At 43.7% G+C, this 14,018-nt stretch overlaps 1 protein-coding gene across 2 annotated transcripts in view; it reads left to right on the top strand.

Moving 5' to 3' along the window:
• Window positions 1–12,635, top strand: part of LOC139054606 (peptidyl-glycine alpha-amidating monooxygenase B-like) — a 44,391-nt gene extending 31,756 nt beyond the window's left edge. Inside the window, exons 20-22 of one of the 2 annotated variants that reach the window (XM_070531845.1) lie at window positions 376–472; window positions 2,407–2,646; window positions 10,270–12,635. In XM_070531845.1, coding sequence (XP_070387946.1) covers window positions 376–472; window positions 2,407–2,646; window positions 10,270–10,430 — 498 coding nt within the window. In that variant the 3' untranslated portion in view covers window positions 10,431–12,635. Of the gene's footprint in view, window positions 1–375; window positions 473–2,406; window positions 2,647–8,485; window positions 8,743–10,269 lie in introns of those variants that run through there. The other variant, XM_070531846.1, reaches the window with a different exon arrangement.
• The last annotated feature ends 1,383 nt before the right edge of the window (window positions 12,636–14,018 follow it).

Here is a 14,018-nt window from a genome sequence, read left to right as displayed (position 1 = left end):
CAGACAATGCTGCTCTAAGTCTGCTGCAGGCTTGTATGTTCAAAACAAGCTTTAAAGAAATGCGTGCTATTTGAAATGTGTGCTACAATAGCAATAAACTTTATTCAAACGGATTTGGTGGTCATCTAGGGAGAGCTTTCTCTTAAAATGCATGCTTACATTGACTCCACCTCTTGCCCTTTCATATCTACCCTCTGTCTCGCCTTCATTCTCTCTCAATTTATTTATTCTCTCATCTTAGCTTTCTTTTTGCTTTTTACCATTCTTTTTTTCTTTAATACTTCAAAAAATAGGGGTGAGATAGATGGCTGTAATCTTTCTTGTATAGCATTTCATGTGAGGTTGAGTGACCCTCTGTTTGCTTTGTCTTTCCAGTCTTTTATAGCCCCACATGACATTGCGTGTTCCAAGGACATAGAGCAGGTCTACGTAGGTGAAATTGGTCCCAACCGTCTGTGGCAATTTGTCCGAGGTAAGCACAGTTCATGCAGGCTTGTAGCAGTGTGTGCAGGGATGCTACAATAATTGTACCTTCAGAGTTTGTAAAAAGAAAAAAGCTTTTTTAGGGTACAATCTTCCATTTGTGCTGTCCAGGGCAACAACCTAAAATATGTAAACATGGGGTTTTGTTCCAGTCTGCCCACCGTGAGTGCGGTGCACACTTAGTCCTTGTTCTAATAGTCTTGTACTCACTAGTCTCTTCTCAGCCTTGCCTAATATAATATCTAATGATATTTTTACATCTGATATGATCTTATATTATGACACTGATATCTAATGTGAACATTTTCCCAATGCATTGAGTTGGCACTTGGTCAAACTATGTTACTGCACTCACTAGACAAAGTTTACCTTTGTTCTAACTGTTTCTCAAACAGTTAGGATAAAGGTAAACTTTTTTCTCCAAGCACATTACCAGTGTTGCAGTAGTTCTGGCTCAGAAGCCAAAACTACTGCCTCTTGGCCAATAACTGTAAGGTGTGGAAATAAGTTTGTGTGTGCAGAAACTCACCACACCAGTCAGTGCAGATCTGAATATCTGTGGCTTAGACAAAAGGCGAACATAGGAAGCTTGGAAAAGCTATGTAATGCCTGCCGACATGCTGTCAAATTTGGCGAGCACTACATAGCTCTTCCTATTTGTCCAAAGCGGTCACAAGTGACCAAAACATGAGAGTAAAAATGGGCCTTTACAGTCATAGAAGGGAATCGAACAGTGCTTTAGACAGGATGAAATTCAAGTAATTTGGCAAGCGCTGTTTGACTCTCTTCTAAAAATGCACCAACCAGCCCAGTTCACCACATTCCTACTTAACACTCACGTTAGGTTAACACAGACAGCTGCTTCGATGTTAGCAACAGCCCATTAAAATCGTTTTAGTGCGACAAACTATTCCAAAAACTGCTGTGCTATGAGATATTTGCTGTTGTGCAATCTGCACCTTGGAGCTAGCTATCTTGAGCATTTACTAGTGTGTCCAGATTGTCTTGTTCTTGCTTCCACATCGTAGACAACCTCCTATCTGAAAGTTTGTTTTCAGTTCAATTATGCCACTTTCTATCTCTCTTTCTCTCTGTCATTTGTCTTGGCCTTAGGAGACCTATTTCACCACACTCAAAGCAGTTCCATGCAGTTGCTCAAAACATTGTGTTGCCGCCTGACCCAGAAACGTCATCACTACATTTAGCCATTAAGTAGGCAACTATAAGTCATGTCATGAAACTAGCCATGCTGTATATTTTGCGCATTGTTCTTACTGATTTAATTTCATGTGGCCCAAGAAGGCCTTGCAAATAAACTTTTTTAACATTCAAATGCTATGTGACAGGGCAAAAATCTTGGGCAACTCCATCATGTGGTGAGCCAAGCAATTGCTTTCATAAATGTCCTTGCTGCATTCAAGTATATGAGAAAGCAAAAGCTATAGAAGCCATTTACTAATTTGACTAATTTGATATAGATTTCACTGACCAGCAACCCTTGCACTCGTGGTAGTGGGATGCCAACTTGTAGCAAAAGCACTGTTTTGGGAAGTCACTTCTCTTGTAATCTCACTTTGTAAATAAAAAAAAACTTCACAGCTTAGCAGGTTAGACAGTACAAATAGAGAGTGTTACAATCTTTCATTTCGGGTTGCCCAGTAGTGCCTGAAGCCACTGCTTTCGGGCAGTGATCATTGGCGTAAGCAACGTCTCGGGCATTTCTGGGCAGTCTGAGACAACAAACCGCATAGACCCACTGAGGCTCGAACGACATGCAAGTCCATTGCTCGTGTCCATCGTGGCCCATTGTTTTCGCTGTTCACCTTGTTGGTCACGAAACAGCTGAGCCCTGTTTTGCGTACTAATAAAGTTCTTCAGACATTGCCAGTTGTCCTTCACAGCGTTTCACTCTGTTTGCTGCAGAAGTGCACCGGAGCGGCAAGAAGGTCCTGGTCGATGTGCCTCCACCAGCGGTGCCTAGCACAACGCCCCCTTCGGTACCGCGGGGTGAAACAAGATCCAGCAAGTTGCCTACCTCGAAGGAGGCTGGTGACGAGGACGAGGACAACTTTGGCTTCTCCATGGTGGTGGTTGCCCTGCTGGCCATCCCCATCCTTTCCTTCCTTATCATCACCCTCATTGTGCGACTCAAACGCAGGAAAGGTGAGTCACGTGCAACTCTCGGGCAAAAAATAGGTACAGCCACTGTTAGAGATGGTGAATAAATATTTAGCATGATGGCAGCTAAAACAGCTTATCAAAGCTTAAAACAAGATTCTCAAGGAACAGCTTAAGACACCATATATATTGAGGAAAGTGCCCTGCAGCTTGCAGGAATGGCTTAATACAGTAAAATTTCTCCACCCACTTGACCTCATAAAAACAGAAAACTCTTCAGTAGTTCCTTTAGTGCAAACAAAGGCTATTTTCACCAAGCTATAAGGCACTACTTCCAACGGCGCACAAGCTTTATGGAGGTTAACATAATTTAAATTAGGGTTCCTGCATTTATGGCTGATCAGTGTTCTAGTGCTTCAAATTCTCAATTGTCAAATTGTCTTCAATCAAACTGTCAAACCAGTCAAATCAAATTGACTTCAAATTGTCAATCTCAATAATGAACTGTTATCTGCTATCCTTCTCGTTAGTTGCCCCTGAAGTACTGTGGCACTGGGTTCGGTCACTCAATCAGGATTAATTTTTCTTCAGGTGCAAAGCTCCTGTATAGAGTAATGTGTGTGTGTCCTTGTATATTTATGCTGTTTCAAAGTGGATGGATACCAAATTTCATTTTCATGGACAACCCTTTATGTGTAAAAACATGTACTAAAAGCACCAAAAGTACACAGAGCAAAGGTTCTGCAAAAACAACAAAACTTAATTTTCTTGATGCTGTGGTATGGAATCTGAAACTGAAGACTGTAGTTCAGACTTAGCATTGCAAACGTTGCAATGCATTAATCAGTTTCAGGTTTTCAGTCTAGGTTGCCAAGAAATATTCGTTTATTTTCTAGACCTGTTTGTCTGCATACTTGTGATCACAGGTTTACATGACGGGTATGAATGCACAAAGAGCACATGAAACCGTTACCTGCTTTATTACTATGCATCACCCTTGAGTTTAGAACTGGAAGTCAATGGTTCTCATCACTCGCCATTGCCAAACATTAAAACACAATCGCACCAAGTAATGGCACTAGGCAACATTATGTATTAAATAGAAATGAATGGAGAAACTTTAATACTGTCCTTACTATAGTTTGAAATTTTTGCTTAATTTATTTCTCACGCTCCAAAGATCACCGCACAACTGATGCAACAGACATTGAGGTAACATGCCAACATAAATGAAATACAGTCAACGACCGATTTTTCGGACCCTCTAGGGAACGTAAAAACGTCCGAAAATTCAGGCAGTCCGAAAAAACGAATGCATGCAAAAAACACACTTTTTCTTTTTTTCTTGGATCTAGAGGTAGAGGGCGAAGTACCAGGCTTCCGAAACCCTGCCAAAGCATCAGTGAAGTGGCTATAAAAACAGGCGTCCAAAAACTCTGTATGCAGCCGACTGCCGTTTTTTATTATATACATATGCATCGTCGGGCAGCCGGTGTTATTGCTGCAGTGGCTTGAAGAACTTGCCGATTGTTGTTTGGACGGCGTTCCGGTTGCATGCGATCATATTCGCCTCGATCTGTGCAAGGGTCATGTCAGCACTGTATACCGATGAAAGAGTCAACAGTGCTCGCGTCAACTCGGCGCTTGTAGGCGGCGCAGGCATTGGCTCCTCATTTTCAACATCGGAGTCTTCCGAATCCCCCACAACCTGACGGACTATTTCCTCGTCAGTCAGTTCTGCGCAGAAGTCGAGCTCGTTGTCTGCATCAACAAACTGTTTAAAAGTTATTTCTGTGGGTATGGAAACCCCAGCAGAGCGGAGGTCGTTGATCACGTCGTCCATGGGCGGGCATACGTCAATAGTGTTGTTGCTTTCAGGCAAGTCTGGTTCTTCTGTGGCGAGTACGAAGCCCGCGTGACGAAAACAGTTGCGGATCGTGTCTTGCGTCACTGCCTTCCATGCGTCCGCAAGCATTCCAACAGCAGACCGAAGGTCAACGTTGTATCCTTTGGCGTTTTCCGCACACAGCACCATGCGGTTTAGCACCCGCGAACGGTACAAAAGTTTCAAATTGCGGATGACGCCTTGGTCCATTGGTTGGAGGACTGCAGTCGTGTTGGGTGGCATGAATTCCAGCTGGACAGCCTTCAAATTCTTGATGTGACCATGAGCGGCGCAGTTGTCAATGCAGAGCACGACACGTCTGTTCTGAAGCTCAAACTTCCTGTCCAACCTGCGGACGTAACTTTCGAACAACTGCTGAGTCACCCATGCCTTTTTGTTGGCTTCGTACAACACTGGCAGCGTTGCCCCTTTAAAGCACCTCGGGTTCTTTGACTTCCCGATTACCAACAAGGGAAGCTTCTCGCTGCCAGACATGTTGCTGCCGACAAGAACGGTCAGCCGTTCTTTACTGTGCTTGCCACCATGGCATGGGTCACCAGCAAAAGCGAGCGTTCTTTCTGGCAACATCTTATAAAACAAACCAGTTTCGTCGCAGTTGAAAACGTTGTCAGCAGAGAACTGCTGCAACAATGACTGTAGTTTTCCGTTGCGGTACTGCTCAATAACTGCACTGTCGACGGCGCCGCTCTCGCCGCACATCTTCTTGAACTTGAGGTCATTCCGATGTTTAAAGTTCCTCAACCATCCATCACTAAATTTAAAATCCTCAATGTTCATTTGAACCGCGAGAGTTTCCGCTTTTTCTTTCAAGATGCAGCCCGAGACCGGCAACCGCTTTGCTGTCATCGAATTAAGCCACACGACGAGAGCTTCCTCAAGCTTTGGATGAACACCTTGGCTTGCATTCTTTTTTTGGGCACCAGATGGTTTTTCGGCCGCTTCCAAGATCTTGTCCTTGTTCTTGAGGAAATCCGAAACTGTTTGCTTAGAAATTCCGAACTCCTTGCTCACGTCAGCCTGCGATCGGCCGCTCACGACTTGTTTTATAATGGCTGCTTTCTTCTTCATCGTTAACCGACGGTACTGTTTTCCGCGCTTCAATGCCATCGGCGAGGACGACGAAGACGGAGTGGGGGCCATCGAAGGCAAGCGAAGTCCTCAATTTGAACAGTGGAGTTCGCTGACGAGCGTCGAAGCACCTAGGCCTAGCGTCGCAGAGCACAACAGCACAACCACACACTACGCCAGCCAAAACGTGACCCGCAAACAAACGAAATGGCGCCGCTCTGGAAACTCCGCCGGAGGCGGAAGTGCGGCGATGAACATAGCCAGCGTGGCCAGACCACATTGGTGTGTGACGGCTAGATTCGGCTAGTTGTGGTTCAAAGCGGTGATATGCTTCGGCTGCAAGTCGATTTCCTTCGCGAGGGCGCTACGCGAGGAGCCAAAGGACCTTCCGTCGCGTCAAAAAGTCCGGAAAATTGGACGGCGGGGGGTTCGAGCGTCCGAAACTTCAGATGTCCTTATACATTGATTCTATGGGGCTCGTGGCGGTGCCGCGAAGACGTCCGAAATATCGGGCATGTCCGAAAATTTGGGCGTCCGAAAATTCAGTCGTTGACTGTATAAACTGCTCTGAATCCACTGTACAAGACAAGCATGTCCTGCAATATTCACTTCAGTATGCATAATTCAGTCGAACCGCAATATAGCACACACTTGTATCACAAATTATCATATACAGTACACACTCACTATAATGGATGCACATGCAACATACTTTCTGATATAACATTCTTCTCACTTAGTCTGTTCCGCTTTTCCCAACTATAACGGACGAAATTTTGTCCAAATTTCGTCTAGATAGTACATAGTGTGTGTACAGTGTACCTTGCTGCGGTGATGTGTGTGTGTAGCAGTGAACTGCGCGCAACTATTTTTGGCCACTTGTGGAATGTGCGAACACACTAGCGGCAAGCTTCCTGCAACACCATGCTATATGGCGCCCTGTCGGCTTAGGAGAATTTTCGGGATGACCATGCAAGCAACTCATTGCCACACACCGCTGTCGACTGGCTTGGTGCCGCACCATTTCCAAGGGTGATAGGCTCTTATTCGATAACAATAAAAGATAGACTGATATTCACAGCATACAGACAGTGAAGCACATGACGCAACCTCTCCGATGCGGTGAAGCAGAGGCCAAACCCGGGCTCAAAGTCCAACTTGCCTCATGTCTCAGCTCTTGCTCATGCTACAGGTTTGATAGCGGTTGTCACTTGTAATATAAGATAAAACTAACACCTCAGTTTATTCTACCGACCATTATTTTGGGTGAAAAACAAATGGTAGCCAATGTTTCTGTCATTGTTGGCAGCAGCGTACTCCATGCGGTCACCATGCACGGCGGAGAGCTGCCCACAATGACAGAAATATTGCTATAGTGGATGAAGGCATCTGAAGTGAAAATAGGCTATTTCAGAAATGCTTTGCTGCAAAAAGTACTTCAGTGCGTTCAGAAGAAGCAGAGTTATTGGCAATCAAACAGGGCCTCTACTGTGTTCGCGTTCCATCTTCAATGCCTTGCACTGCAAAGGCTGTGGCTGAGTGAGGCATGCCCACAACGCTTTGCGTTCTAAATGTCACCGTGACGCGCAGTTCAAATTTCATTGTGAATGTTAACGTAGATGCCACGACTTCCGATTTTGGTGCCTACGACGAGCTAAACGTAAGCCAAATGTGGCTGTTCTCAGCGAGCTGCAGTGCGCTTAGCCACTGGACTCGTGGCGGCACCTTGCAGCAGCCACGGCATCTACGCTGCCTAATTGACTGCACCTACCAATAGCAGCCGCATATTGGACTCCGCTTTATTACGAAATAAAGCGTCCGGAAGAGAGTGAGGAACAGGCTTCTGTTTGGAAAGAAAGCGTTTGTTGTTTTAGCGCACTCTTCTTCTGAGCTCCACACACCACGTGCGACAGCAAGACTTGGCCGAGATGTTCACAGCAGCATATGCTACCTGTGGACTAATTTATTTCACCAAGCCCGAGGGGGGTTTAGGGCCTCTTTAAACCCATTTTTTCACCAGTAGAAAAATGTTACCTTTGTGATGTGCATGTTCTAGTGTAGGAAGAACTGCCATTTATTCACAGCCAGCATTTGCAAAAAAACAAGAGGACAGCAAGGTACCATGCAGTGTACAGTTACCTCAAAAATTCATTTATTTATTATTTTATTCTAATTCCACATTTTTTTAATTGTCTCTGCTATCACCTCCAGGTTCCAATATGAATAATCAAAAGACAGCAGTATATATACAAGGTTCTGCTATTTCACAACATATCACAACCCTAATTTTGGACTGCATGGACTTCAGATATAACAGACCTTTCTCACTGGATTATGCTTTATTGTAACGAGTACAGACTGTATAATGAAGTAAATGTAAATATGTTTTTGCTGATATCTAGCATGTAATAGTATTGGATATAATGGAAGTATTTTTTGTGCTGGACACAACTTTTTGTAATGATGCTTAACTAAACTAAAAGAAATAAAGTTATATATTATAACAAGCATCACTGTTGCATAATTTTGCATATTACTATTATAACATCATTATGCACGGTGTTAGCAGTATTGCTATTCTGCATAGAAATTGCATAACAATATGAGTTGTAATATAAGACCTATGCTATACACATGCATGTTTTAGTTGGTGAAGGGCTTAAATTTTGGGCACCCCAATGTCAATGAATGAGTCATGGCTGGCCTAGAATTAATGCATTCACCTCCATGCATTCCAGAGGACTTGTAACTCAATCAAATAGAAGGTGCTTTAATGCTGTTGTCAGTGCCCTGACTCTTCTTTAAATGTGGAAGCAAGAAAATGTCTTGCCCCATCTCTGTGCAGGACACATAATGTGTCATTGTCGCGTAACTCTTTAACATTACCTAAATTATGATTGCTTGTTTTAGATCCAGAATACACTCCATTGGAAATGAAGATGGGTGACGAGCTTCTGTGCCCTGACTAGCCACCTTGTCAACTGCTGCCAAATAGCACTGTGCATCCTGACACCAACAGAACAATGCCAACATGAAACAATGATATTAAAACCTTTCTGAACGGAACACCAGGAAGAGAACAAAGGAGAAGTACAGGTGCATAGCGGGGAAAAATGCTTTTAACTAGTTTTTTTTTTATTATTAAAACCAAAATTGTTACATTGTCATTCTTGTTTTGTTTTCTTTATTCTTCATTGTCAGTTTTAGTGCCACAAAGCATGTCTTTGTTGGAAAATTTTAAATCTATGGCATTTTGCTGTCCCACTTGTCTAGTACTAAAAAGGCATTAGCATTTTCTTCACATTGAGATAAAGAAACAGCAAAAAATTTATATAGGAGCAATAGATTGGTAATAGTGATCAACGTGCACTTGAAACATTTCTTTTGTCTACATTCAGCACAACACCAAAAGAAACATGCTTATGATAAGCTGTAGTGTCTACATCAATTAAAAGAGATAGTGTTTACCTTGTAAGCTTTCTAATGTTCCGAAGCTGAAAAATTAACGCTGCTTGAACAAGGAATGTCATCATATCCTGTGTTTTGGCAAGAGTACTTGCCTTTACCATGACGAAGACAAACCCCCTTGGTAAAACGTTGGATATGATATTCCTTGTTCTACAAGCACTGTTTATCACATCAAGCCTCCATCTTCCTGCAAATATCTGTCTTGTTGGAAAGCTGATAAATGACATTTGTCATTTACAAGGCTTTTTGACGCACAGTGGGTAGAGCACATCCTTTTCATTCCTTTATCCATAGCCCACCATAGTGGTTCAGTGGCTATGGCATTCTGCTTAGCACGAGGATGCAGGTTCGACTCCTTCTGCAATGGCCAGATTATGGCTAGAACAGGAGTCAAATGTGCTCATGTACTTACTAAGTTATGGCACATTTGAGAACTTCAGGGTTAAAATTTTAGAATCTGCTACAGTGCCCCTCGATGCTTTGGGAAGTTAAACACCGTCAGTCAGTCAATCAGCTAGTTAATCAATCAATTAATCAAGCAAGCTATGATATAAATGCCTGTGGTGCCACCAGAACCAAATCCTAAGATGAAGCAGCAAAAAGATGAAGTGCTTCTTTAAGGGGCACTTTTTGATGCTTATGGTCTCAACTACGTGAGTTTTTACAGGCCATGGCTGGCATCGAGTCTCCCAACTATGACGTTTGGAAACTCTTCAGCACCTGCATTCAGTCGGCAGTCAACTTCACGTTTAATGTCAGCTCCAAAACCATCTGGAAGAGCAGCAACCAATCACAGACTACATTTTAGGCAGTGACTTGCAACAAGCATCAGTGCTCGGAAGCTTTATGTTGCATGCTGCCATTGGGGGCTGTTGTTGATTCCACTCTGGAGTGAAAAAGCATTTGAACAGCACATTTGAGCTACAGCCTGGAGGATATATTGTTCTGCAGAATTACAAAACAGCAAAGGGGAGGACCATGTCCTATCACTCGCCTTCCTTTCGATTTGGTTGCACAAAATTCTTAACAGTGTTTACGTAGCTCCGGCCGAAATTGTTTGCTTTCACTACACCAGTGCTGTATGAACACTAGATGCTCACCGCCAGCCGACTCCTGTGAAAAGACTTCTTTGTGGTCAGGCCGTAATCATTGTTGTGCTTGAAGGCTCATGAGTTAGCAGTGCAGTGTGGCACATGGCTGAGTCTCCCTGTGGCTGGCATGTGCAGACAAAGGGTCCAGCAGCAAAGGCTGGTCCCAGGGAAAGCTGGACCTGGGCCAGCTTCTGCAGCCGCACCGGGGTTTCGACCGACTAGCTCTGGATGACACAGCGTCTGAGGGCAGCGACTCTGACGTTGAGGAGTACAACGCCCCCGCCCGCAAGGCCTGAGAAAGCACCCTCCCCTTCACCCCCTCCAAGATCACCCAGTGAACCACACACCCTAGGTGTTTTCCAGCACACACCCAAAAAAGCTGCATCACTTAAGGATTCCCGCTTGTAGTGGTCTAGAGCTCTCCTTGTGGGGAAAATGAACACTGGCAGAAAGTGGAGTTTTGAGCCCACAGAATTTAATCCAGAAGCTTGCATGCATTTTTTGTAGCATTGGAACATGAATGACAAGCAAAATGTCAAGCTTGTAGAAATGATGAAAGTGTGACACTGTCTATCTGCACCTGCTCGAGAGCCCAGGCACCAATGCTGCACGGCTGGAGCATGTGCAGTCTGTTCGTTTGACCCACAAAGAGACGTCTGGATATCTGTGATCACATTCCTTCATGCCATGCAGCCAACCTGAGCAGAGTTCAGTTTGACTTATTGGCAACCTCTTGAGCAGCCAGTCCATTGCCTACCTTCCCTTTGTTTTATTTTTGTTGTTGTTGCTTTTGTTATCTCTTTCCAAAAGGGAAGTCACCTGAAGCCTGGGAAGGGAACTGTGTGTTCACTCCTGTTCGTTTTCAACTCTGGTCACATTTGCTATATACTCTAGTGCATGCACCACATGGCAGGATGTCCCCGTTTGTATGCCCCCAGCACTTTTGGTGGCATTTCGAACAACTGTGTTTGCACTACGCGTTGTTACATGCTGTCAAAAAAGCTCTTTAGGATGAGCATATGTGTATATCACGTTCTGGCAGCTGGCACTTGATGTCATCATCAAGATGAGAAGAACAGTGATGTGTGGCAACTATTGTAACAAATCCCGCACATTGCATTCAGGCAGGGTCAGCGATGACATCGCGCTATTATGTCGAACAAGTGGCAAATTCGTGAGACTTTAATTTTGGGATGGCTATGAAGTCTGTGGTCTTCTACTGGCTGGTAGTATCATTAAGATAGCACTGATAAGGTAGCTCTCCAAATGGTTTGTAAACATGACAATTGTCGTCAAACTTCGAAACCGCTTCTAAAGTGTCACAAAAATAGCAAACCAAACAACTTTTGGTGTGTAAGCAGTATAAGGTGCATTTTAACTAACTAAGGTCGCAACTTTTTACTACACCACTGCTTTAGTCAGAATGAATACTTGTTCGTTGGGGTTTTCTTTGCCTACCAAGATAGTGTAGAAATCGCAAAAACTATAATGAACATATTTTATTTTTTGGCTCTGGAATTTTCCCAGCTGCAGTCCTAGGAAATGGTTGGAATTGAGCTGTTGCCAAGCTGTCTGTGCAGTCGAGCAGTTAGGTAGGATGTAAGCAAAAGGCAAGGATCTATTTTGCAAACAATACCTGTGTTTATGTGTATGTGCACCGCCCGAGTAATAGCAGCCATAGAGTTTCCTACAAAAATGACTGAAGGGAGCTCTGGTTCTTGTGCCTACAGGAGATGCAAGTACAATAGTTCAGGCAGCATAGGAACAATGGTTAGTACGTGCGTTTTTCCTAAACTTCGTCCTTCTGGCTTCAGAAGGCTTTGTGACTTTCTAAAATGATAATTTCCAACAAAATATTGTGTTATATATGCAACAATATGCAGTGATTATGCATGTTTGCAGAGTCTTATTGCCTACTGCAGTTAGAAGAAAAAAAAGGATTGCTTTAAAATTGAGTGCAATAAAGGCTGGTCAAGCACATTAAATAAAGCCAGAAGAATGCCCGAAGCCACAAGCACAAAGATAATACAAGTCTATGCACTAACTGCCTTTCCTGTGGTAGCTGAACAATCACAATGCCAGAGTTCCCTCTAGTAATTTCAGTAAGAAACTCTATGACAGCAGCATGCTAAAACAGCTTGTGTATTAGCTGGTCTCCAACAGATATTCAGATTCATATTGTCTGTGTCAGACAGTAGCCAGCCTTTCACTTACACGGACCACTGCAATAGGCCTCGAAGGGACATTGCAAAAACTCTCATTCAGAGTCACAATTTTTGTAAATTTATTATTTTTTTGTTCTTTGTTGACCTGTCCTGTGGTACTTCTACACACTGCGGACATTGTGGTTGTGGAATTGTGTCATTGTTTTGCTCCGTGGTCCGTGGCACCTGCGTCGATCTCTCTTGTGTCAGCAGCCTGACTGAGGCTTTTTAACCTGAATGGTGGTTTGGAGCAAGCTTCGAAGTTGTGAGAAATAAATGATGGCAAACTGCCTGAAACTATGTTCTCTCTCCTGCTTTCTTCAGCTTAGGTTTAAGAACAAAGAGAATGGTAGTAGCTTGGTGTAAGATAGACAGGAGCACTGACTCTCCTATCGTGCAATGCGTTTGGCGCAGCCAAACAATGTTTCAGCGATAAAAGGTACCCAGTACTCAACTGTGCTGTCTGCCCGTGCTCTCCTCCTCCTTTCTTTTTTGTAGCTTTCCAACGCATTTTACTATCTTTCTTTCTTCCCTAACTGTTGGCGCTAGGGAGCCTATATATGTGTGTGGAGCTCCGTAGTTGGCATGGCGCCAAATGTGTGTGCTGTACAGCGGTCAAATCAAGAAATGAATGTGTTGAGACGTGACCTCAGAGATGGTGCACAATAACAGCTTTTGCGCCGGCCGTCCTATTCACACGGAGAGAGCGTAAGTTCAGTAGTGAATGTGGTCAGCTCCTTCTCCGCTCTGCGGTGCTCACAATTGGGGGCTTTTCATTTATCAAGGGGCTTTCGGGTGCTCCGGTACTGTTGCTGTGGCTCGGATGAGGTGAGAAAAAAATGCTTTTGGGCTGCTCTGTCATCGCTTACTGGTTTGGAAATGACAGCTTACAGTCTATAAGCAGCAAAGTACATGCTGGGGCCTAATTATGCTCAAATGTGGTTACTTACACGTTTACTCCCACTACATTCACATGTAGAAGTGGAATATCCTTACAAGAATTCATCGCGTGCTGGAAACACCCCGCACATGGCAATTTGTGGGTTGTATGTATGTATATCGTCTTGTGAGCTGGTTTCAAAGCTTTGAATGAGTTGCCTGGTGGTGTCGGTGCTTGATTTCGTTTGTGCATTTTACCCTCGTGATAGGGTGTAAAGCAAGGCACAGCATGATCCGCCCTCAGAAACCTGCTGCATTCATCATTTGTGTGCCTAAATTTAGGTGCACGTTAGAGAATCCCAGGTGGTTAAAATTAATCTGAACCCCCTTGTATGGTGTAATTGTATCGTGTTTTTGGCATGTACACCGAAGTATTATGTTCTGTTTTTTCGATCTCTTTCTTTTTTTTTCTCCCCCAGGTATCACCACAGTAACGTTTAGTCATACTAAGACTCCAGACACCAACTGCAATGGGGGTCAGTTTGCCATCTCATTCTAAAATTTTGAATTCTGTTTGCTGACAGGAGCTAGTGTGGCGCGTATGACATATCAGCTCACAAGAGAAACCATTCAAAATTATTATATGAGAGTACAGAAAGACACATTGTATGCTTATCTATGTATCTAGTGTTGGCTTTCTCAGCAAACTGACAAGCTTTACTCGCAGGATTAAGTATGCCAGTTCAAAGGCAAATATTCAACGAGAAGTGCCACTGAAATGTACAAATGCACAAAGATTTG

This window comes from Dermacentor albipictus, chromosome 1, assembly GCF_038994185.2.
Source record: "Dermacentor albipictus isolate Rhodes 1998 colony chromosome 1, USDA_Dalb.pri_finalv2, whole genome shotgun sequence".
NCBI classification, from domain to species: Eukaryota; Metazoa; Arthropoda; class Arachnida; order Ixodida; family Ixodidae; genus Dermacentor; species Dermacentor albipictus.
This window is presented reverse-complemented; position numbering and strand designations above follow the sequence as displayed.